General features: G+C 43.6%; 1 protein-coding gene across 3 annotated transcripts in view; it reads left to right on the top strand.

Annotated features, from left to right (window-relative positions):
• ABCG2 (ATP binding cassette subfamily G member 2 (JR blood group)) overlaps positions 1-24,931 on the top strand; it is a 171,217-nt gene that overhangs the window by 126,955 nt on the left and 19,331 nt on the right. For all 3 annotated transcript variants that reach the window (XM_075351489.1, XM_075351506.1, XM_075351498.1), the window contains 8 exons: positions 13,075-13,134; positions 13,240-13,354; positions 13,945-14,097; positions 14,180-14,337; positions 14,685-14,836; positions 16,052-16,156; positions 18,408-18,655; positions 22,845-22,927. In XM_075351489.1, the coding sequence (XP_075207604.1) occupies positions 13,075-13,134; positions 13,240-13,354; positions 13,945-14,097; positions 14,180-14,337; positions 14,685-14,836; positions 16,052-16,156; positions 18,408-18,655; positions 22,845-22,927 (1,074 nt within the window). The remainder of the gene's footprint in view (positions 1-13,074; positions 13,135-13,239; positions 13,355-13,944; positions 14,098-14,179; positions 14,338-14,684; positions 14,837-16,051; positions 16,157-18,407; positions 18,656-22,844; positions 22,928-24,931) is intronic.

Below are 24,931 nucleotides of genomic sequence, written 5' to 3'. Positions count from 1 at the left end.
TACACTAGCATAGATAAAGAGATCTTTAGAAAAAGTATTTCGAAATATTTTTTTTTCTTATGCTTATGAGCGCGGGGACTAGTCCCATGGGTATTGCTTCCCTTGCTAGTTGGCTCCATTAGCAGGTTAGTACGTCCCTGTGTTCATGTTAACATGCTAATGAATGTGCAACATCAGAGGATTATCTCACTCACCTCTCCGCTGTCATCACTGCCCGATGCTGGATTTCGGCTCAGTGCACATGACCCCAGAGTTTCCGTCATGCACACTACTTCAGTTTGAAGCCGGGACGCATACAGGGTAGTGTGCACTGAGCCAAAATCCAGAGTTGGGCGGCGATGGCAGAGGAGAGGTGAATGAAATCATCCTCTGACGCTGCATATTCATTAGCATGTTAGCAAACCCACAGGGCCGTACTAACATGCTAATGGGGGCGACTATCAAGGGAACTAATGCCCAGGGGACTAGTCTCCGAGCTCATAAGCATAAGAAAAAAGATCTTTAGAAATACTTTTTCTAAAGATCTCTTTATCTATGCTAGTGTATACAGGGACGGTTAGGCAAGGATTAGTAATATGCACCCGGAACTGCTCGTGGTTCTAGGTGCATATTGCACCTGACAGGTTCCCTTTATACTGGTCTGATCAAAGACAAATAGACTAAGCAAAGCATGAGCTTGGAAAAGGTATCTAAAGTCCCAAGCGCAAAGAGCAAAATAAAAAGGACAAATATATTGCAGATGTAGATTTTATTATGCCCCTGTCACACAGCGAGGTCGCTAGCAAGATCGCTGAAATGGCAGAGGTTTTGTGACGTATCAGCGAACTCGCCAGCGATATCGCTGTGTGTGACAGGCAGCAGCGAGCAGGCCCCTACTGCGAGGTCGCTGATAGTGACAAAATGATCAGGGTCATTTTTTGCCCGTTGGTCTCCCGCTGTACAGCACGCTTTGGCATGTTTGACGGCGGGAGCCCAACAAGCGCCGGTTCTGAGTGTGCAGGGAGCCATCGTTACACGGGTCGCTGATGGCTGGTCGCTAGTCGCTGTGGAGATCTGCCTGATTGACCGCTCAAGAGCAACCATGAAGCGACGTTTCAGTGATCCCTGCCAGGTCGGATCGCTGGTGGGATCACTGGTACGTCGCTATGTGTAACGGGACCCTTAGATCCAGAATACACAAAGAAATTAAAAGATCAAGAATACATGTAGAAATCACATACAACATCAGTATGGTGCAGGAAATAACTAGTTAAAATCGATGATAGGTGTGGTGTATGACCCAGATCCAAAAAACAATGTGGTAACACTAAACCCCTAAAAAAGCATTAGACATCCCCACAAAATACTGTTACACCATGTGATGTACCCTCATGGTATGAACAGTGATATGAACAAGATTTAGGTTATAAATTGCCCTAATAAACACTGCAAGTTGCCTGGTGTGAACTGGGCCAAGCATAGGTTACAGATGTAATAATAGTATACTAGCTCTAAGTAATAGTCAAGTATCCGGCTAACACTTCTAACAATGCGCCAGAGCTCTATGCACAAAACCAGTGATAATAGCATATGACGATGTAACATAGAAGACTTGATATGAAAGTGAAGTAACACACCTTTAGCTTGGGACATGATAGTCAGTGATCAGTAAAGATGCAATGTACCAAATCTCCTTGCACGTTTCATCGCCCTTTGAGCTTTATTAGGAGGTGTATATGTGTTAATCAGGAGGGGTGCGTAATGCCAAATATGAGTGATGCCACCTTCATGCAAGACAAATTGGTGGAGCTGGTTGGGACTGTCATAAAAACACCAAAACTTGTAAAATATTTGTGCAACGAAAAGTTTCACAAACATGTTAAGACATTACAAGGAGTTTTAGGGGTACTTTGCACGCTGCGACATCGCAGGCCGATGCTGCGATGCCGAGCGCGATAGTACCCGCCCCCGTCGCAGCAGCGATATCCTTGTGATAGCTGCCGTAGCGAACATTATCGCTACGGCAGCTTCACATGGACTCACCTGCCCTGCGACCGTCGCTCTGGCCGGCGACCCGCCTCCTTGTTAAGGGGGCGGGTCGTGCGGCGTCATAGCGACGTCACACGGCAGGCGGCCAATCGGAGCGGAGGCGCGGAGATGAGTGGGATGTAAACATCCCGCCCACCTCCTTCCTTCCGCATATCCTACGGAAGCCGCAGTGACGCCGGTAGGAGATGTTCTTCGCTCCTGCGGCTTCACACACAGCGATGTGTGCTGCCGCAGGAGCGAGGAACAACATCGGACTGTCGCGTCAGCGTAATCATGGATTACGCCGACGCTGCACCGATGATACGATTACGACGCTTTTGCGCTCGTTAATCGTATCATCGAGCCTTTACACACTACGATGTTGCATGCGATGCCGGAAGTGCGTCATTTTCAATTTGACCCCACCGACATCGCACCTGCGATGTCGTAGTGTGCAAAGCCTGTCTTAGGCAAGGATTCTGGTGAATACTTTTTGATGAACCAGCCCATGTAACTTTCATTTTTCTATCAACATAGCCACCGTATGTGGGTTTAGGTTTTACAGGACAATTTGTAGTTTTGAATGGCACCGTTTAATTTGGTATAGAATGTACTAAAAAATGGCGAATGGGTGGAATGGAAAAGAAAATAGAAATACCATTCAGCCATTTTTGTTCAGGATTCGTGTGTGTGGGGCAATAATAAAGTTTCTTTTATTCTAAGGGTCAGTACAACAGTACAATAAGGCTGTGACTAAATGGTGACGTTGGTCACCACACTAGTCTCACAGCCAAATACTGCTCCATATGTCTGTTAGATCACAAGGGAATTGGCTGCATTGTGACTCCTACAGCGCTGATAAGCAGAATGAGGCACTTTGATCACTATTATTATTATTTATTATTATAGCGCCATTTATTCCATGGCGCTTTACAAGTGAAAGAGGGTATACGTACAACAATCATTAACAGTACAAAACAGACTGGTATAGGAGGAGAGAGGACCCTGCCCGTGAGGGCTCACAGTCTACAGGGAATGGGTGATGGTACAATAGGTGAGGACAGAGCTGGTTGCGCAGTAGTCTACTGGACTGAGGGGCTATTGTAAGTTGTAGGCTTGTTGGAAGAGGTGGGTCTTGAGGTTCCTCTTGAAGCTTTCCACGGTAGGGGAGAGTCTGATATGCTGAGGTAGAGCGTTCTAGAGTATGGGGGAGGCACGGGAGAAATCTTGTACGCGATTGTGGGAAGAGGAGATAAGAGAGGAGTAGAGAAGGAGATCTTGTGAGGATCTGAAGTTGTGTGCAGGTAGGTACCGGGAGACGACAGGGTGCATGTGCCAACTGAGCTTGATTCATCCGTATGGTGCTGCCGAATGCTGAGCTTCGCTTTTTCCAAATATCTCACAGAGAATGAATGGAGCAGTGATCTGGAGTTAGACTGCCATGGCATTTTGGAACGGGCGTTAGTTTCTCATTCTGTTGATTGTTAGGGATACCAGCTGTAGGACACCCACTGATCATCAAGTTATTATCCATCTGGTAGAAAAGTGATAATTTGTTTTATACCTTGCTCCATAAGGGGACATGACTTAGATGGAAAGGGGTTGTAATTAGAGATGAGTAGCTCGAATCATGCAACTCCAGTCCATAGTCCAGGTTAGGCCTTTCTGGCTGTTGACAGGAACTGCGCTAATTTCCTGAGTTTTTAGGTCCCTTGATAAGACTTTTGATTTGCCGGCCTGGTGTGATGTCATCTGTTTGGCACACAGTTGACGTCTTGCCAGCTCAGCTAATCATTAGCTGAGCCTGGGATTCTGGAGGGTAAGTAAATTGGTGCAGCTCTTGTCCATGGCCAGAGATCACTGACCTGGACCGTGGATCGAGGTTGTGCAAGCTGATTCGCTCATCTCTAGTTGTAATTTGACGTCCAACACCATGTGACAAGACTTTACGCCAAGATGCACAAAAACACGGGTCACTGTGATAAACTAGTCGCATTTTTTGACCGTCTAGTCTGTTTCCATTGTGTAAAAAAATTGATAAGATTAGTAGATGTGGTCTAGAATATTTTTTTGTATCTACTGATCAAATCGGGTGAACCTTCTACCTATGCAAGTCACTAAAAAATGAAGAGTGAATTAATCTACAAAGATTATCAGTATGAACAGATTTAAAGCAAAAGTGACCTTAAAAAATGGCATAATGAATGCTGAAAGCATAGTCACATGGTGCGAATTCTTTTGATGGACACATTTTCCCAGATATAGTACATGGGAAACGCTTACATCCTGCTAATCCAACAGAGGCTTCCTTAACCAGATAAACATATGGATTCCTTACGGTGCAGGTTTTTTATTTAGTACTTTTAAACAATTGAGATAAAACCCCTTTTTTATAAGTACCCGAGCAATTCCTGATATAATGTATAAGAATTTCATCAAATATTTGTTTCTTCCCATAGGGAATCACTATACTGAAAATAATTTTATTTTCATTTTTTTGAGTAGATACTTCACAATAAGTTAAATGAGGGAAAATAGTACCCAATACAGGATCATTTCTCTGGTGAGGGTTAGATTTTTACTTAATACACAAATAATTTAAAGGCTAGGTACATCATTCATCACAATCATCTAATATATAAAGCTGAGTGTGTTTATGTATGTGTGTGTGTGTGTGTGTATGTATATGTATATGTATATGTATGTATGTATGGGTGTATGTATGTATGTGTGTATGTCCGCTAAAGGAATCCGCACATTCACATTTATAATCACGACATTTTGCACAGCCACCTTATTTGACTCGGGGAACGTCATAGACTATGTTTTGAGGGGAAAACCAATTCTTGGTTTTTTGATAAAAAAAAAACTCCTTATTCAGCCAACTGTTGGATGAAACTCACTTGATTACTTGTCACACTAGCTGTAATTTTTTATTTTTAGGTAACTCTTCATGTTTGTTTCTACAATTATTCTGTGCAATGTGTCATGTAGAGTCAAGCAAAGATTGTTCTTCCATGTTATTAGCATTTTATAAGTATGCACTTACCTTCCATAAATGATGGCATTCTTTTGTTTGCCATATATAAATAAATTGTTAGGTGTCCGCTGGGTATTCCAACCACTGGAAACCGTTGGCATATCTATGAACTTTGGACACAACGGGGCCCCCTGTAGTTGATTGTCAACGCCAGCTCCAGGATGCGTTCAATAAGATGCCCTCACCTTTGCAGTGATAAGGTGTATGCCAGTCATCCTTAAAACACCAGCTCCAGCGTTTTTTTTTTTTTTGTTTTTTTTTTAAAAGGGAACCTGTCACCAGTTTTTCGGTGTATAAGCGGCGGCCTCCACCAGTGGGCTCTTATATACAGCATTCTAACATGCTGTATATAAGAGCCCAGGCCGCTGTGTAGAACGTAAAAATCACTTTATAATACTCACCTAACGGTCGCGCTGCTGTGGATTCTAGTCAGATGGGCGTCACCGTTGTCCGGTGTCGGTGCTGCCTCTTTCGGCCATCTTTTGTTGTCTTTCTTCTGTAGCCGTAGTGCATGACGCATCTACGTCTTCCACACTCACCGGCATTGAGGTCCTGCGCAGGCACACTTTGATCTGCCCTGAGCAGGGCAGATCAAAGCATTGTAGTGCGCCTGCGCGGGACTGCCGTGTGTTTATTACGTAGGATGCGTCATGCACACAGGCTTCAGAAGGCGTACGAAGATGGCCGAAAGAGGAGGCGCCGGCTCTGGAGAACATAGACGCCCATCTTACTAGAATCCACTGCAGAGCGACTGTTAGGTGAGTAGTAGAAACTGTTTTTTATGTTTTACACAGCAGCCTGGGCTCTTATATACAGCATGTTAGATTGCCGTATATAAGACCACTGGTGGTGGCCGCCACTTATACGCCGAAAAACTGGTGACAGGTTCCCTTTAAATCTAAGTCCCCTTCCCTTTGTGTTAGGGGTACTTCTCACATAGCAAGATCGCTAGCGAGATAGCTGCTGAGTCACGGTTTTTGTGATGCACCAGTGACCTCATCAGCGATCTCGCTGTGTGTGACACTGAGCAGCGATCTGGCCCCTGCTGTGAGATCGCTGCTCGTTACACACTGCTCTGGTTCATTTTTTTGACGTTGCTCTCCCGCTGTGAAGCACACATTGCTGTGTTTGACTGCGAGAGAGCAACGATCTGAATGTGCAGGGAGCTGGCTTCTGGCAGCCTGCGGTAAACTGTAACCAAGGTAAATATCGGGTAACCAAGCGAAGCCCTTTGCTTGGTTACCCGATAGTTACCTTGGTTACTAGCGTCCGCCGCTCTCAGGCTGCCAGTTCCGGCTCCCTGCACATGTAGCCAGAGTACACATCGGGTAAATAAGCAAAGCGGTTGCTTATTAACCCGATGTGTACTCTGGCTAGGAGTGCAGGGAGCCAGCGCTAAGCGGTGTGCGCTGATAACAAAGGTAAATATCGGGTAACCAAGCGAAGTGCTTTGCTTGGTTACCCGATATTTACCTTAGTTACCAAGCGCAGCATCGCTCCCACACGTCGCTGCTGGCTGGGGGCTGGTCACTGGTCACTGGTGAGATCTGCCTGATTGACAGCTCACCAGCGACCATGTAGCGACGCACCAGCGATCCTGACCAGGTCAGATCGCTGGTGGAATCGCTGGAGCATCGCTAAAGTGTGACGGTACCCTTATAGTCACCTGCCAGTGTCTTTATCTATATCCAGCATCACTCCCGTCAGTCTCTGTCAACTTGTGACCTGCCGGCAGCTCCAGTCTTTCATGGAGTGCGCCAGAGGGCACAAATCTATACAATTCTATGAGAGCCTCATTCTGTCTCTCATAGAGATGAACTGAGCACTTGTGACGTAACCTCTGACTTTTTAGCCAGTCAGATGTTACGGGCACAAGACAGTGCTGTAGGATAAGAACAACTCTAAAAATGGATGAAAACTCCACAACTCTGAGGAGTACTTTGCACGTTGCGACATCGCTACTGCGATATCGTCGGGGTCAAATTGAAAGTGACGTACATCCGGCGCCGGTAACTACGTCGCAACGTGTAAAGCCTAGGAGAGAAGATGAACAAGCGTGAAATAGTCAAAAATCGGTGATCTGTGTCACGTCGTTCATTTTCATAATGTCGGTGCGTCCGCAGGTATGATGTTGTTTGTCGTTCCTGCAGCTCCACACATCGCTGTGTGTGAAGCCGCAGGAGCGACAAACATCTCCTTACCTGCTCCCGCCATCCCCCGACAATGCGGAAGGGAGAAGGTGGGCGGGATGTTTACATTCCGCTCATCTCCGCCCCTCTGCTTCTATTGGCTGACCGATTAGTGACGCCGAACGCACTGCCTCCTTGAAGGAGGGATTCTTCGGCAATCACAGCGACGTCGCTGACCAGGTAAGTGCGTGTGAAGCTGCTGTAGTGATAATGTTCGCTATCACAAGATATCGCATGTGCGACGGGGGCGCGTACTATCGCGCTCGGCATCGCTATCATCGTCTAGCGATATCGCAGCGTGCAAATTACCCCTAAATGAATTTGGTGCATCTTTCGGAATGTGTCTTGCACTATGCATTGAGAAAAACTTTGCAACTTTTCTACACAAGAAAACTGTCATATAAGCCTTGATTAATTCCCCCATAGTCTTTTATTGTTTAGTTAAGTGATTGAAGAGGCCATATGGTGCCAAGAGTGGAAAGACTGCAGGAAAAAATAGCGCACACAACGTAATATATTGTCTAATTTACAATTCACAGATTAGAGGCACATCTTTGTAATGACAAATACCACTATGCCACTAATTTGGTTGATAACTGTTTATTATTGATATGTTACCTGTTCTATACCTTTTTTATTTTTAGTGTTTTATCATATTGTTTTCCTGCAAAATGGGTTTTTAACACCTTTTTGCCACTAATTGGACGATTGTAATGTTCCTGACATTCTAATCAGTCCATGACCATTAGATGATTTCACGTGCTCTTTGTCTACAGTTTGAGCGGTAATAAATGCGAGAGTTCATAGCTGAATGTGTCCCCTGCCCGCACACATTTTTCTTATGTTTTATGAGCCCAACAGTGTTTGTTTCACTGGATTTCATCATGTATATATTTATTTGCATTGCAAGCATTATAGATGGTCACGGTTCATTGCTGTGTCATGCAGATTTCTGCACTGTCATGTTGTGTAAGTGACTCGGATTGTTAGTGTATGACTTCCTTTTTTGTATTTTTTGGCATGACTCATTCATATTTGTAAGTAGTATGATTTAATTCATGAATTCAGATCCTATATGTATAAAAGCCATAGTTTACTTGTCCAATAATTATTGTAATAATTAGAATGAAAGTGGCTATTCCTCCAGGATAGTCCCTGTCTTCATGCCCTTTAGCACCTGTAACTCCTCCAAGAACCACAATGGAGCCACTGACTCTGGAACATGTTGTAAATCTTGGGCCATTTATGTACTCTGATTCCCTCATTTTCTTTTTAAATCAAACAAGTTTTATTAGGTACAATACAGTCATAACAGATCATGGCATCATCAGAATACAATATATATATCAAGATTTATGATATTCTTACTAGAACTAAAAACAGCCTATCCCTTTTACTACCCCGTCTCACTATCCCCTTAACTAAACTCCCGGGTGAGAGAAATTTGCAATGCAAGTCATACCAAATAGAAGACCATAAAAGCAAATTAAAAAATTAAAGAGCACATCGCTGGCAAGCTCATCAGAAAGCACAGAAGGACTTCGAATGCACTCCCCTCCCCCCCCATTGTGTACCGAACTTGGGAATGGTGCCTCTTTTGATATAAATTATTTTCTCTATTAAAATGGTATTATTTAGGCTGGCAATTATCTCGGACATTCCAGGGGGGCTAATGGCCATCCAGTGTTTAGCAATCGTTTTCCTGGTTTGATACAGAAGTTTCGATATTGCAAGTTGTGTAGCAGCAGCAGCAGGACCTACCTCCTCTCCTACTACTTCCAATATGCCCAATTTCGGGCGCAAGCGTATATTGACATTGAATACGCTCTCTATCAAGTTGCCTACATGTTCCCAGAGATCAGTTAAATAGGAGCTTGACCATAACATATAAAGCAAATCTGCACCCGCCCTCCTGCACCTTGGACATTTATCGTCAGCTCTAAGTTTCATTTTAAATAATGCGTTTGAGGTTCTGCAGATCCGGTGAACCAGAAATAGTTGCGACCTTCTCTAGGTCATATTAATGGAAAGTGTTTTAATGGACTCTAAAATACTTTCCTATTCATCTAGGGTACCAGGACCAACATCTTTCTCCCATCCTAACTTTGTGCTACCTATAGGGTCTCCGAGATGCCCTTAGCAAGGAGTTATACAATAAGGAGATGATAGTGTGACACCCTGGCAAAACCAGGTAGTCACAGAGGTTGTACAAATCTCTCAGGTGCAAGACTCCATCCTCCTTGGCATACCAACACAAAACCCACACCCAGGTGCACAACACCAGCCAGTAAAGCCTAGTCACCCCCCATGACAATAGGGACACCCCAGTGGGTGGGGGCCAAGCGGATGGGAGCGTCCACCTAGTGGTCCTGAGGTGTCAGGGGAGGGAACACAACAGAGCAGAGCAGACAAGAGAAGAGTACTGACAGTTGAGGAGTGTGGATTGACAGCGGAGTCAGGAGTTGGGGCCCCTGGACTACAGGACTACTGACTAGGTGGCAGACGGCAAGCAGGACCATAGGCGATGGAGATCCGGTCGCGGGAGACCTTAAGTGGACCCAGGCAGGGTTGTAGCCCGTCAATGCCGACAGCAGGAATCCGGTCCGGAGGTCGTGCACAGTCGGGGTGCCTGGACCCTAGGGCAAGGAAGGTTTCAAGCCCCTTGTCAACTGACCAGCCGGGGACAAGATTCCAGGCCTTGTTCCACAGTAAGCCCAGAGAGCGAAACGGAAGCCCAACGTGGGGGATAGTGTGTCCACCAGAACCCACAGAGATCCCAAGGGTCAGATTTCGCGGGCCACAGCTCCCAACATACAAAGTACCGTGAGTGGACTTCCCCGTTTCAAGCGGAGTTGTCCCATTGAAGACACAAACACTGAGTGCAGGAGGAATGGACCCCTGTTTGCTACATCAGGGTTTGGGACCCGAATATACCTGCCGGAGGCAACCGGTCACTGGCAATTTGGTCTACCACTGTGCAATTCTTTGGAACTGTGAGTACACCATACATCCCTGGTCCAACCCTGCATGAGACTCTCCGCAGCCATTACTCCTGTTCACCTGGGCCCCGGGACTACACCTCGCATACTTGTGGAGGGGATTCTATCCTGCTGCCCTGCTCCATCAGCCCCGGGCGTCCCATCACCAGGCAGCGGCGGTGCTACCAACTCTCACCGCAACTCACGGGTGGCGTCACTGACAGACTTTTTCCCCTGTAAATAACCCCTTTTATCAGTGTTGTGGGCAGCGTGCCGCTGCATGAGCCCGTATCCGGTTGCCACTCGAGCCACAGCCACGATCCCGGGTCCGAGCACCTCGAGTAGCCCCCGCCCGTGACAATTCCCTTTGTAGAACTAGACTGTAATATACTTTCCAAGATCCCACTATGTGACACAGACAAGTGTATCGTATGCCCCTGAATTTCTATGACATGCCTCAGTTGTATGTACTTAAATAAATCAGAGTTCGGAAGACCATAGTCCTGCTTCAGCTCTTCAAATGAGCGGAAATATCCATTCGAAAAAAACTGATACACCCGTCTCAAGCCCACCCTACTACATTCTCCAAACCCCTTCTATGATTCCCTCATTTTTAGAAGCGGCAGCCTGTTTTTGGTCCTTTCCATATGATCAATACTGTATATCATAAGTCTACTTCTTACGGCCACTGTGACTTAAGTATTTTGTACTGTCGGTTTATTAACTTGATTAAAAAAACACATTACAGACCTGCATCATACAAGTGCACTTCACATCAGTATAATTTATTTTATTAATTTTTCGATCCTCATAAGTTGACCCTTTTTTTCTGAATTGTTTTATATTTTAAAGAAAATGATGTCTTATAAATCACTAGGCTTGATCACTGTGTGGTGTCTTATAGGTTAGTGATGTCTGCCGTGATGACTTGTTGACTTCTTTCCGTAGTTAACCATTACTGAATATTGCTATATGTTATTTAGAAATTGTAGACCTAAAGCTGTAGAACAGAACGCAATAAACTGATTAATTTATAACACTTTTACTGAAGGATAAGGACCCCACATAGTGTTTTTAGTGAGAGTAATGTCTTCATACACATCTATCTTGACAGTTACACATCCCAGAATATGAGATTTGGGATATTATTAAGTGTCCAGTGTCTGCAGGGGGAGCACAGATAGAAGAAGGCCCCAATGCAAGAGCAATAAATGGGCCTTTTGTAGTCATGTAGCTGATCATAATGCTCAATTTTACCTGCTTTGGAGGTAGAAGTGGCCTCCTTACCACTTGGGCCCCAGTGTGGCTGCATACCGTATTTTTCAGACTATAAGACGCACTGGACTATAAGAGACGCACCCTGGTTTTAGAGAAGGAAATTAGGAAAATAAAATTTTAAGCAAAAAATGTGGTCATGACATACTGTTATGGGGCGAGGATCTGCTGCTGACACTGTTATGGGGTAATGTCCCCAAATTCTGTACTAAGGTACCCCAGCCTGGTAATGATCCTCCTGCCGTGTGTGCGTGTGTATGTATGATATATATATATATATATATATATATATATATATATATATATATATGTGTGTGTGTATATAAAATAATGTGTCCCTCATCCTGGTATAGCCCCATCTTGCTATGTACTGCCATCCTGGTATGTGCTCCCATCCTGCTATATACCTCATCCTGGTATGTGGCCACATCCTGGTATATACCCCATCCTGGCATATGGCCGCATCATGCTATATACCCCATCCTGGCATATGGCCGCATCCTGTCCTGCTATATACCCCATCCTGGCATATGGCTGCATCCTGCTATACACCCCCATCCTGGTATGTGATCCCATCCTGCTATATACGCCATCATCCTGCTATATACGCCATCATCCTGCTATATACGCCATCATCCTGCTATATACGCCATCATCCTGCTATACCCGCCATCATCCTGCTATACCCGCCATCATCCTGCTATGCCCGCCATCATCTTGCTATACCCGCCATCATCTTGCTATACCCGCCATCATCCTGCTATACCCGCCATCATCCTGCTATATCCGCCATCATCCCACTATATCCGCCATCATCCCGCTATATCCGCCATCATCCCGCTATATCCGCCATCATGCCGCTATATCCGCCATCATGCTGCTCATATGCCGCCATCCTGCTATATGTCCTGCATCCTGTGGCACACACAAAAAAAAAATAAACGTTTATACTCACCTTTCCTCGCTCCACGCATCATGGCTCCTCCTCCGTCTGTGCCGACAGCGCTGTGTGAAGCCGGCCACGATCCCTGCAGCACCGCGATCTTCTCCAGTCTGTGCCGGCGCAGCTGTGTGAACACGTGCGCACAGCGATGACGTCATCACTGTGATCACCGCTAGTCTCCACACACAGCCGCGCCGGCAGACAGGAGAAGATCGCGGTTGCGCGATTGGTATTTTGGTCTCTGAGTGTATGCAGGAAAAATAAACATGTCTGTAGGACCTTGTGATTAGTATCTATAGACATTGGTTATTAATCTTTATTATTATTGTGATTTAACATTCCAGTTTGTCTGTCTGTTTTAATTAGAAGAAAAAAGTAAGTTGGGATATCTTTTAGTTGGAACATAGCTAGACTGTAGCTCCTCCAAGTACATAATTAGCGCTGCTATAAAAAGCGCTGTCCCATTTGTAATGAAATGAATGTTTGTTTGTAATATATGCCCATCACAATGAAGTTGGATAAGTACGAAAGCACATCATACTCTTTAATATATGGACTTCACTAGTGTTCAAGTTGCATATCTGTATTAAATCTGCATAGACATTTTCTGGTGTGACCATGTTACCCTCTTTATATCTGCAGTGGAATTATGAGACCTGGTCTGAATGCAATTTTGGGTCCTACTGGCAGTGGCAAGTCATCGTAAGTATCACATTTACAATTGACTAATGTAAACCGAATCCAGTTCTGTACAAACCAAACCATCCTTGTATGAGCTGACATGACTGGCTTCTGTTCCCTCTGAAGGCTTTTAGATGTGCTTGCTGCCAGGAAGGATCCTCACGGGCTCTCTGGGGAAGTGTTAATAGATGGAAAGCCACAGCCGCCAAACTTCAAGTGTCTCTCTGGCTATGTTGTCCAGGTACATAGTATGAAATTAGCTTTTTTCTTTTGTCTGACGCATTACTTCATCCAAAAATAGAAGGTTTAGATGGTGGGTATCTCTACTCATTATTCAATATACTGTACTAGGTCATTGAACAAGGTAGACTGCGTTCCTGCCTGTGCAACAGCTTTATTCATTATTTTCCTATGTTCATCAAAATCCCTATCCACAGGGGTGATCATATATTGACTTATTAGGATTTGGGTGTGCAGCTAAAAGGGGTGCACAACTAGCAATATCACACAGATCAATGGGGTCCAGAAGGCACCTCTGCCTGTATTGTAAAAAGTAAATAGGGACCTTAGTTGCATTAAAACCCAGGAACTCAAATGGGGAAAATGCATGTTTAAGATGTTACAAAGTAAAAAATGCATCTAAATGCTGGTAAACAAATGCATGAAATTCATACTTTTTTGTACAGATGTTTAAATAACTCTACAATGCAGTGTGTAATGAAGGCAACTGCTTTTTTCCTGCTGATAATGAGCCCAATGTAAAATGCTTGGAGTTATTGCTGATTACTATGAATTCTCTAGATCTATTGACCAATCCCATATTTCCTACAGGATGACGTTGTGATGGGGACATTGACGGTTCGAGAGAACTTGCAATTCTCAGCTGCCTTGAGGCTTCCAAGATCACTGAAGCAGAAGGAGAAGGATGAGCGTATAAACCAAATCATCAAGGAACTAGGACTGACTAAAGTGGCAGATGCCAAGGTAACAGGTTGGCATTTTGGGGGCTTCTGCCTGCAGTGCTCAATCAGTCAAAGGGAGTCCAAACAATGGTGTTTGATTTTAGGTTGGCACCCAGATGATTCGTGGAGTGTCTGGAGGAGAGAGAAAAAGAACCAACATTGGTATGGAGCTCATCACTGATCCAGGGGTCTTGTTTTTGGATGAACCTACTACTGGTTTGGATGCCAGCACAGCTAATGCTGTTCTTTTGCTGCTGAAAAGGTTAGAACATGTAACCTTTTTCCTGATTATAACTAGTTTTCGGTTTCCAGGGCCCTCCGAGACTTCTATCCTGGAACACATGAACAAGATAGGTCAACATACTTTGAACTCTTTATTTAAAAAAAAACCAAAAAAAACAATATGTTGGGTATTATCTTATTCTGATTTGAGGGCCACATACTTATCACATTGCCATGATATGTCCTATATTTCCTGGGATGTAAAACAGACTTTACTGGCACACTTTAATCACAGCTGTACAGCGAATGTAAATAGTTCTTGTAATAATTGTTACCAAAGTTAGTACATACAAAAATGCACATTATTGTCATTGTTTTACCATGCAGGATGTCAAGGCAAGGTAAAACCATAATCTTCTCCATACACCAGCCGCGCTACTCCATCTTCAGACTGTTTGATACCCTGACCTTACTGGCTGGGGGTAAGATGTTGTACCATGGGCCTTCTAACTATGCACTGGATTACTTCACACAACTAGGTAACTATGAAAAACTTTTCTTTCATGTTTTTTTACTTTATTTCCCAGGAAAATAAGTCAGTAATGTGTGCTTCCCTGACTTAAAGGGAACCTGTCACCACATTTGTCCCCTATAAGCTGTGGCCAGCTCATGCTGCTTTGTACAATATAAAAACATGGGACGGTTCGGTCCACTGGGCATCTCTGGTCTTGGTCCGGCGCCTCTTATCTTCCTACGATGGCCATCCTCCTTCTTGCTTTGTGTGCATGATGCATCCTACATCATCCTCACAGAGGCCTCCATTACGCTCCTGCACATGTGCACTTCTCTCTTCCCTGCCGAGGGTAAAGCAAAGTACTGTAATTCGCAGGCGCGGGGAAAGGTCAATGAACGCCGATGCATGTGCACAACAATACTTAGCAGGGCAGAGAAAAGTGCCCGTGCGCAGGATTGCATTGGAGGCCTCTGTGTGAATGACATAGGACACGTCATCCACACAGAGCTGGAAAGTAGGATGGCGATGGAAGAAAGAAAGTAGGTGTCGGCCCAGACCAGCAATACCCATCAGACCACTTCCCCCTTGGTGAGTATAATAAAAGATGTTTTTATGTTATACAGATCAGTTTGGGGTCTTTTATACAGTATTCTAGAATACTCTATATAACAGCTCACTGGTGGTGGGCGCAGCTTGTAGGGGACAAATCTGGTGACAGGTTCCCTTTAATATTCATTGTATCATTGTATATGGACCTAGGTCTTTTTTCAACCTTAGTAACTATGCAACTATGTGACCAAATGTAGAACTGGTGGAGGAAGGTTGAACTAGATGGACCTAGGTCTTTTTTCAACCTTAGTAACTATGTATATTTAGCACTAACATATTTCACTGCATTGTACTAATATTTTCCTCCCCCATACTATATTTGTCCCCAATGAGCCTTTGTAGTCAAATTTTCCTGTGTCTAGGGCCACATGCACATGTTGAGTATTTGATGTTTTTTACCTGAGCATTTGTAGCCAAATCCAGGGTGGGTAATAATACAGAAGTGGTGCCCGTGTTTCTATTATACTTTTCCTCTGATTGTTCCAATCCTGGTTTTGGCTACAAATACTGAGAAAAAAACTCGCTATATACTCAATATGTGCACGAGGCCTTACTTATTTTTGTTTTTATCATATTTAGTGGAACAGTCCTGCATGATACATTGAGAATAATGGCATTTTTCCTTTGGCAGGATATAACTGTGAAGAGCACAATAATCCTGCTGATTTCTTCCTTGATGTTATTAATGGAGACTCGACAGCTGTTGCCTTAAACAAACTAGAAGAAGTGGATCTAGGTATGTAGGATAATAAGTATTCTCTATTATAGATATAAGAACCCGTCAGCTCTCCAGATATATGTTTAGTAATAACTGTGTTCACCCTAACATGACAATTTTGGAGCGTCTCTTCTCAATTTCTGCATTGTGCTATTTTTTGTTATTCCTCTTAGAAATGTCTGACAAATTACCAACTGAGTGCTACAATATGAAGATATGTCTATGTATAAAATGGTGGTATCCAATCAATGCTGTCAGCGTCCGACTGGGAAATGGCAAACACTTTTAAGGCCCCGTTACAGGCAACGACATCGCACATCCGGCCTCGTTAGCGACGTCGTGGCGTGTGACACGTACGAGCGACCGCTAACAATTCAAAATATTTACAAAATCGTTGATTGTTGACACGTCGTCCATTTCCCAAATGTCGTTGCTGCTTTTGGACGCAGGTTGTTCGTCGTTCCTGAGGCAGCACACATCGCTACGTGTGACACCCCAGGAACGACGAACAACACCGTACCTGCGGCTGCTCTCCGCCTCTTCGCTTCTATTGGATGCCTGCCGTGTGACGTCGCTGTGACGCCGCACGAACCACCCCCTTAGAAAAGAGGCTGTTCGCCGCCCACAGCGACGTCGCTTGGAATGTAAATACGTGTGACGGGTATTAGCGATATTGTGCACCACGAGCAGCGATTTGCCTGTGACACACAAACGACGGGGGCGGGTGCTTTCACGAGCAACATCTCTAGCGATGTCGCTGCGTGTAAAGCGCCCTTAAGACATGGATGTTATAGCACCAACTTGATATTTTTAAGTTTTTAGGAGGAATAATAGAGGAACAGCACAACACAGGCATTGTGTTAATACTTGATAATACTCTTTAAGGCCATGTGCACACATTGAGTATTTTTGGAGTTTTTTACCTCAGTATATGTAAGCCAAAACCAGGAGTGGGTAAAAAAAAATACAGATGTGGTGACGTGTGTCTATTATACTTTTCCTCTGATTGCTCCACTCCTGATTTTGGCTACAAATACTGAGGTAAAAACTCACTAAATATTCAGTGTGTGTACGTGGCCTTACAAATACTGAGGTAAAAACTCACCAAAAACGCGATGTGTGCACATGGCCTTAGGCTCCAGTCCCATGGTGAGCTTTTGAGGTTGCAGAATTTCTGCACCATTTCTGTACCTATTATTTAAATTAGGTTACTTAAACTTTTTCATTGTGTTTTTGTGTGGGTTTTTTAACTGGTATTTTTAACACGTTTTTGACACTGCGGTTTTTTGTCTCTTGGTGTGCCGTGCTTTAAATTAAGCTACTGTTTTCATAACTGCCTGGTATTTGGCTTTGGCAAAATGTATTGATACATTTATGTATGGACTACATATATTGTTGATGCATTTCTGCAGAGGAAACTTACTAAAAATGTGTGTTTTTTACCTGTGGATTTTCCCTATTTAATGCAAGTTAGCTGCAGTCACATGTGGAGGTTTGTGGGAACCTACAGCACTGCCCGCAACGTATCTGAGTAATATCACCTCTGATCGCGCGGGTCACTCAGTCTCTACCTGAAGTGGACGAAGTGAAGTTCACAGTGAGCGGTTATGTTCTATGCTGATCTCTGAGAGCTTCAGATGTAGCAGAGCTGGAATCGTCATGGGACCACATGTGGATTACATTGGACCTGCAGGGGTGTTATAATCTTATATATGTGCCCCTGCTATGTACTGTGTAATGGCCGTGTCTGACCATACAGGGACATTGTCTGTCTGATCATACCACATCTCCTGGGCAAGGGAGGAAACAAAAAAAAAAAATACAGACACTAAAGCATGGGATCGCAAATAATTATTTCTTTGAGGTAAAACCTTTTTTAGGTTGGAGTCACACTAGCGCGTATCTCGCGCGAGTTTCACATAGCATCACCTGGCATGGCCACACATTCTCCTGACAGGAGTGGGTCAGCTGCATGTATTACTATGCAGCTGAGATGCTCCTGTCCAGAGAGCATTAGGCCTTGCCGAATGATGTGATACGAGACTCCCGCGAGATACGCGCTAGTGTGACTCCGGCCTTAGAAACAGGCAGGGAAATGTTTTACCTCACAAAAAGAATCAGCTGTGATCCCGAGCTGTGCTAATTCTAACTCTCTTTTGCTTCCTCCCCTGCACAGGAGATGTGGCATGATCAGACCATGTCCCTCTACGGTCAGACATGGATATTTCTCTGTATTAGAATAATACATTTTTGCCTTTCTGACTTTTAGGTATGGAAGAGCCGAATGATGCTGGCTGTCAGAGTGTGGTAGATAAACTGGCAGATGATTTCTGTAATACCAATCATTATAAGGAGACCAAAGCTGAGCTGGAGAAGATGTCAAGTGGGGAAAAAGTGAAGACGCATTTCTTTACCAGGCAAATCACATACAGCAGTTCATTCTTCCATCAGATAAAATGGGTCTGTAAGAGGTCCATTAAAAATCTTTTGCGGAATCCACAAGCTTCTATCGCCCAGGTAAGTATAGAGATACCATGACATTGTGTTACCTTCTCCACAACCTGCTTTAGGGCTCATTCAGACGTCAATGATCACATACGGGTTGTATCCGTGATTTTTCATTAGTCTATGGAGCTATTCACAGATTCATGTTTTTTGGGGGCGGACTCTATGTCCACAAAAAAAAAAAAAAATCACTGATGACACACATTGCAATCTGTGTGCTGTCCGTTTTTATCATTGTAATGAATAGGAGAATCTTTTCTATTTTATTTTCTTCCTATCCATGATGAAACACTGATGGTAAAAAGAGACACGGGCCAAACACTGATGAACACTGGAGTGCTGGAGTGCTTTTTTTTGCGTACTAGAAAATCACTGATGTCTGATTGAGGCCTTACACAGTATATTCATAGCACTTACATGGGTCGTAATAGAGACAACCCGTTTACTGTCTCTAACCCCTAGTGATCAGCTGTTATTATTCAGGAGGCCATGACTGGCTATAAACAAATGGATTGCAACAGCTCACTGGACAAATAGGTATGGAGGCGGTGCCCGGAATCCTGGACCGGTAACCAAGTGAAGACTTGGAGAAAGTAGTAGACCAAAATAATCCGGAATCTGCTTGGTTAAAATTATAACATAGCTTGAATGAAAAACAATGATATAAAATCATAATTAAAGCCTACGTAGACCTGAAGCCCGTCTACGCGTTTCAAACAAACAGCTCTTCATTATGAATTAAGTCATGATTAAGAGCAATTTGCTTGAAACGCGTAGACTGGCATCTGGTCTACATAGGCTTTAATTATGATTTTATATCCTTGTTTTTAAATTTTTCATTAAAGCTGTTTTAATTTTAACCAAACGGATGCTGGATTTTTTTGTTTCTCATGACTGGCTATGCCAGTGAAATAGTTACCTGAATAAATATGGCTGACCATGTAAAGCATGAACAAGATTGGGAATTGCTCTTTCACAATGGCCCTCTATTTTCACTTAAAGATGGAGGTTGCCCCACCGTAAAGTCTGTATGCCCTAAAAAGATAAACTGCAATTTAGTTGTCTCTGTTTCTAGACTTTTTACTCTTGAAAGGCGCCTTATAGAAGTGTACTGTGGGCCATCTGTCCAGAGAGGTACACTTTCACACACCACTATATTACATACACATAATGCTGTGTTGAAAAAAATGCGTGGATGTTGTATCGTAAAAAATGCTCTGAACATGATCAACCTTGTGACCTGAATTAGCTGTCACAAAATTGGCTTTACATTTTCTTGACTTTTTTTTGCTTTGTGTGCACTTCACTTGGTCTTTAATGTCCCCGACACCTCATTAGTGCTGGATTTCCAGCCCTTTCTATGCGTGGTACACAGTTCATTAAAACCACTTTACCTCATCCGACTTAAATTGCTTTGATATGATCCTTGTGTTCCACCACAACTAGCTTAATGGCCAAGTAATCTGTGCCCCTTGATCTTTTCGGCGGGTTTTTAGTAATACAGTCCCCTTATCCGCAGCGATTATGGCATTAGGAGCTAATGCATATTTACAGCTTCCACTTAAACGATCAGCCTGATACCAATAATTGTAAAATATTTTATCCACCTTTGTACAATAGAATTGGCAGAAAAGGTCAAAGCATTTCATATAATCTCTTAATCTCCTTACTAATTCCTCTGTATCATTACCACTTGATCACTTATAGACAATGCTTTGCTGTCAGCCACTTTTACTTTTAAGAGCTTAAGCTTTTTGTAGGATTTTTGTAATATTGTTTCCAAATATTGCATTATTTCAACTTCTTACACACTGTTATAAGCCAAAAACTGCATAGATTTATGTTTTAAAGGGAACCTGTCCCGCCGGCGCAGATTCAGTCACCGCTCTGTAACCACTCCCCCACTCTGACTGACAGCTGCCCCGCAATAGACCCAGTTATCAGTCAGTATGGGGGGTGTCATTACAGTCGCCACTCTCCATACGCAGAGTGGTGACTGATCATGCACCGGGGCAGCCCCTGTGACTGAACTGAAACGCTGCCAGGAGGATTAATCTTCTTTTCCTCCCGACAGCAGGGTTCAATGTACAGGCGCCGTGCAGTTTCAGATTGCTATTAACCTGCAGACTAACCCCATATCTGCAGATTAATAGCATTTTTTTTCACTTGACAGGTACCTTTAAATTTCTGTGTTATTAATATGGAGTCAATTCTGGCTGATTGTTTATACCAGTCACTAAAACGAAAAGGTTGCTGTCAAATATTAAGATTTTTCTTTGCACTCAACAATTTTTGTTATCACAATAATATGTCTCACACACAAAGTACATGACTAATAATGCAAATATAGTGACCACATGGATGTGCATACTGTACTTTTTGCATCTACTCATATCTGTGACGCTAGTCACTACTTGAACAATTCGTGAGGCACGGTAGTCAAATGTTCCCGGGTCAGACACCAAGAGAGCACATAGTGGACTAAGCGGATAAACAAAGGTCTGGTCAGGTCACGGTCCAGGGTCAGAATACCAGGAAAATAGCCGATGAAAGCAAAGGGACAAGGAAAATGGATGGTCAGAGGAGATCCAGGGTCTGTAAGCAATAGATCAAAACACAGTGCACAGATGAATGAGGCTAACATGCACCATTGAGCAAAATGCTGCGACTGGCAGTGATTTGGGATTGACTGCTAAGTTAAGTAGCTGGGCACTCGCTCAGAAAAGGGAACACCAGAAGAAGCTCAGCGCCTCCCAGTCTCAGATTGGACAGCTGAGCTTTCAATCAACACACCGATAATCCCACTTATTAAACCTGACAGGGCACACCTGTGAAGTGAGAACCATTTCCGGTGACTACCTCTTGAAGCTCATCAAGAGAATGCCAAGAGTGTGCAAAGCAGGGATCAAAGCAAAAGGTGGCTACTTTGAAGAACCTAGAATATAAGACATATTTTCAGTTGTTTCACACTTTTTTGTTAAGTATTTCATTGCACATGTGTCCATTCATAGTTTTGATGCCTTCAATGTGAATCTACAATTTTCAGTCATGAAAATAAAGAAAACCCTTTGAATGAGAAGGTGTGTCCAAACTTTTGGCCTGTACCGTGTGTGTATGTATGTATGTATGTATGTATAATATATATATATATATATTATTATAAAAATATATTGTGAGACAGGGAATATAGCTCAGCTGGGATCTTTGCTTTCGTCCAAGCGAGTGGCTATGGATTCACAGATGACAGCGGCAGACTGGCAGGTTCCAAACAGATACGGCCACTGCCGTGTTTATTGTGTACACTTATCCTTCGGTGTTACACATGCAAAAACAGGAAAATAAACGTCTAAGGCCGTCTGGCCACTAACTAACAACAGAATGCTAACTATAAAATAAACCTATGTAACAACAAAACAGTATTCTCTTACTGTGTTGGTTCCTCAGCACAGCCAGTGGAAGTATTGAGTATCAGCCCCAGCAGCCATGAGCCTGGACTGCTCTCCTCAGCAGCCTCTCTGTTCTGAATGCCTCCTGATTATTTCAGCTGATCCAGTGAGGAATCAAAACCCTGGATTGAATGTGGAGAAGGGAGCAACCAATCCCACTGTCATTCCTACCGATTGCTCCAGGAAAAACCGAGCCCAAAATTACACTGAAATAAACAGGCTTCAGTGACTAACTTATTGCTGAGCCAGATTTAACTTTCCCAACTTTTCCCTGCCCATTTGCATAGGCCGACCGCTCCACAATCAATACATGGAGGCATATGAAGTGAACCGAGGGGAAACATACCTGTTCTCTAGTACTTCTCCCCTCGGCATTTCACTAATATATATATATATATATATATAAATTATATATATATATATATATATATATATATATATATATATATATATATATATATATATATATATATATATATATATATATATATATATATTATAAAAATTTTCTCACTAAACAATTTAAGTGAGAAATGGGAGATGTCACAAGGTAGAAAGCCTCCACGTATTGTTATGCTAAAAATTAGAGTCTAATTTTCTTTTTAAGAAAATGTATTTTTATTTTAGAAAATGACCTTACACAGTTTCACGTCTTCAACACTATGGAGATAGTACCAACTTCAAACTACAGTAGAATGTCTTACAGCTGCACGAATGCCATATGTTTATAACATTTGTTTTATTTTTCCTTACAGGTAATGGTTAGTCTTGTTCTCGCACTCATTGTTGGAGCCATCTTTTTTGGTGTGAAAGATGATGAGAACGGAATACAAAACAGGTCAGCACATGAGATCTGTATTCATTAGAAAGTGGTAATATACAGAACTGTACAAGTTTTAGAAAGGTGTGGAAAATTTGCTGTAAAGTAAGAATGGTACACTTGCACACAGTATTTGAAGGAACGTGGCAGGGAAGTTATTACAAACATCTTGCTGATCTAATCACAGATCTTCTGTCCATGTAGGCTTGAGAAAATCCTTATGTCTTTGTGTGATCCCATAAAAACCCAATAGTGTTAAGAGCAGGGCTCTGTGGGGTCATGTCATCACTTTCAAGAATCCTTGCACCTCTTTTCGCTTATGTTTGGGGTTACTGTCCAGCTTTAGGCCCCCTTCACACGTCCGTGTCTCCGGTACGTGTTTGGTCCGTTTCCTCACGTGCCGGAGACACAGGCACACGTAGACCCATTAAATTCAATGGGTCTGCGCACACGTGCGTGTTTTGCTATGGACCGTGTGTACGTGTGGAGCATACGTGTGCTCCACACGTAGACATGTCCATTTTTCTCCGGCATCACGGGTGTCACACGGCCCGCACACGGACAGCACAGATGTGATCCGTGTGACACGCATCAGAGAAAACACACGTGTTTGTAAAAAAAAAAAAAACACAAAAAACTATACTCACCTTCTCTAGCACTGCTGTCTCTGCCGCTGTTGTCACTCGCTTCCGACCCCCGCTCATTATGATCATTGCATATTCACTCCACTGCGGGCAGAAGCAGCAGCAGCGGGGAGTCGGCAGGACCAGAGACCGAAGATCAGCACCACGGACAGCAATGCCATGGACAGGTGAGTAGAAAGTCCCTTTCTCCGTGTGTTATCACGGATAGCACACGGAGAACACACGTTGTGCCATAAAAACGGCACACGGAGGACAATACACACCTTTGATACGTCCGTGAAAAATGTGCGTGATTTTTACAGACGTGTGAAGGGGGCCTTAGGATAAATTTAGAGCTAATAAGATGCCAGGTCAATTCCTAAATTTTCGTGCATAGTTGAGTTGATTTGTCTTGTTTCCATGTCGAAGATTTCAGCCACAATTCTTCCCTGAAGACCACTTCTGGTCAGTCTTCTCCAAACAGTAGATGGGTGTAGCTGGGAACTAGCGGTTGCTGCCAGTGCTGAGCTATTGTCCTCAATGTTGTCCTTTTCTAGGGGCATTAAAAAAACAGCTTAAACAGCATATCTTGAAACCCCAGTCTGCTTTGGAATCGTTGCCTTGTTGATGTGCTTAGTCGTTCCATCATGTATGACCTGGAACAAGACATTGTCTGCTACAACATCATCTTTGTAGCAATGTTTGACTGTTCCTCACCAAATTTTAAGTTTCCTACATAGCTATTTCAGATAGTGACTGTGTTTTAACCTGCATATGAAGAAGATGATAATGATTGATATAATTGGGTACTCATACACCTGACTATAGTTCTACAAAATTACAGTGGTACCTCGCATAACGAGTAACCCTCTTAACGAGAATTTCGCTTAACAAGCAAAGCTTTCTGTAAATTTGTAACCCGCTTTACGAGAAAGCCTTGCTGTACGAGCGACATTCTCACTGCACACACTTCCGGTTTCGTACATCCACCGCGCTCTGACCCGCACTTGCAGTCCACACAAACACACACATGTACGCACAAACACACACAAACACACACGCACGCACACACATAGTATTATGCTCACCTTGCCTTCCGTTCCACCGCCGGGCTCATGGTTCTTGTAGTTCCCGGGTACATCGCGACGTCCTCGCGGCGAACTACAAGACCCAGGAGGCCTGCGATGGAACGGAAGGTAAGGTGAGCATATAATATAACATAATATGTTTACCTTTCGTTTCATCGCCGGCCTCCTGGGTGCTGTAGTGCGCCGCTCCGCTCCAGTCCACGCTGTGTATCTGCATCCATAGCGACGAGGGAGGAACTTCCTGTCATCGCTAATGAAAGGCAGAGCGCTGGCCAATCAGAGGCAAGCGGCTCTGCCTTTGACGTCAGCGC

This window comes from Anomaloglossus baeobatrachus, chromosome 1, assembly GCF_048569485.1.
Source record: "Anomaloglossus baeobatrachus isolate aAnoBae1 chromosome 1, aAnoBae1.hap1, whole genome shotgun sequence".
NCBI classification, from domain to species: domain Eukaryota; kingdom Metazoa; phylum Chordata; class Amphibia; order Anura; family Aromobatidae; genus Anomaloglossus; species Anomaloglossus baeobatrachus.
This window is presented reverse-complemented; position numbering and strand designations above follow the sequence as displayed.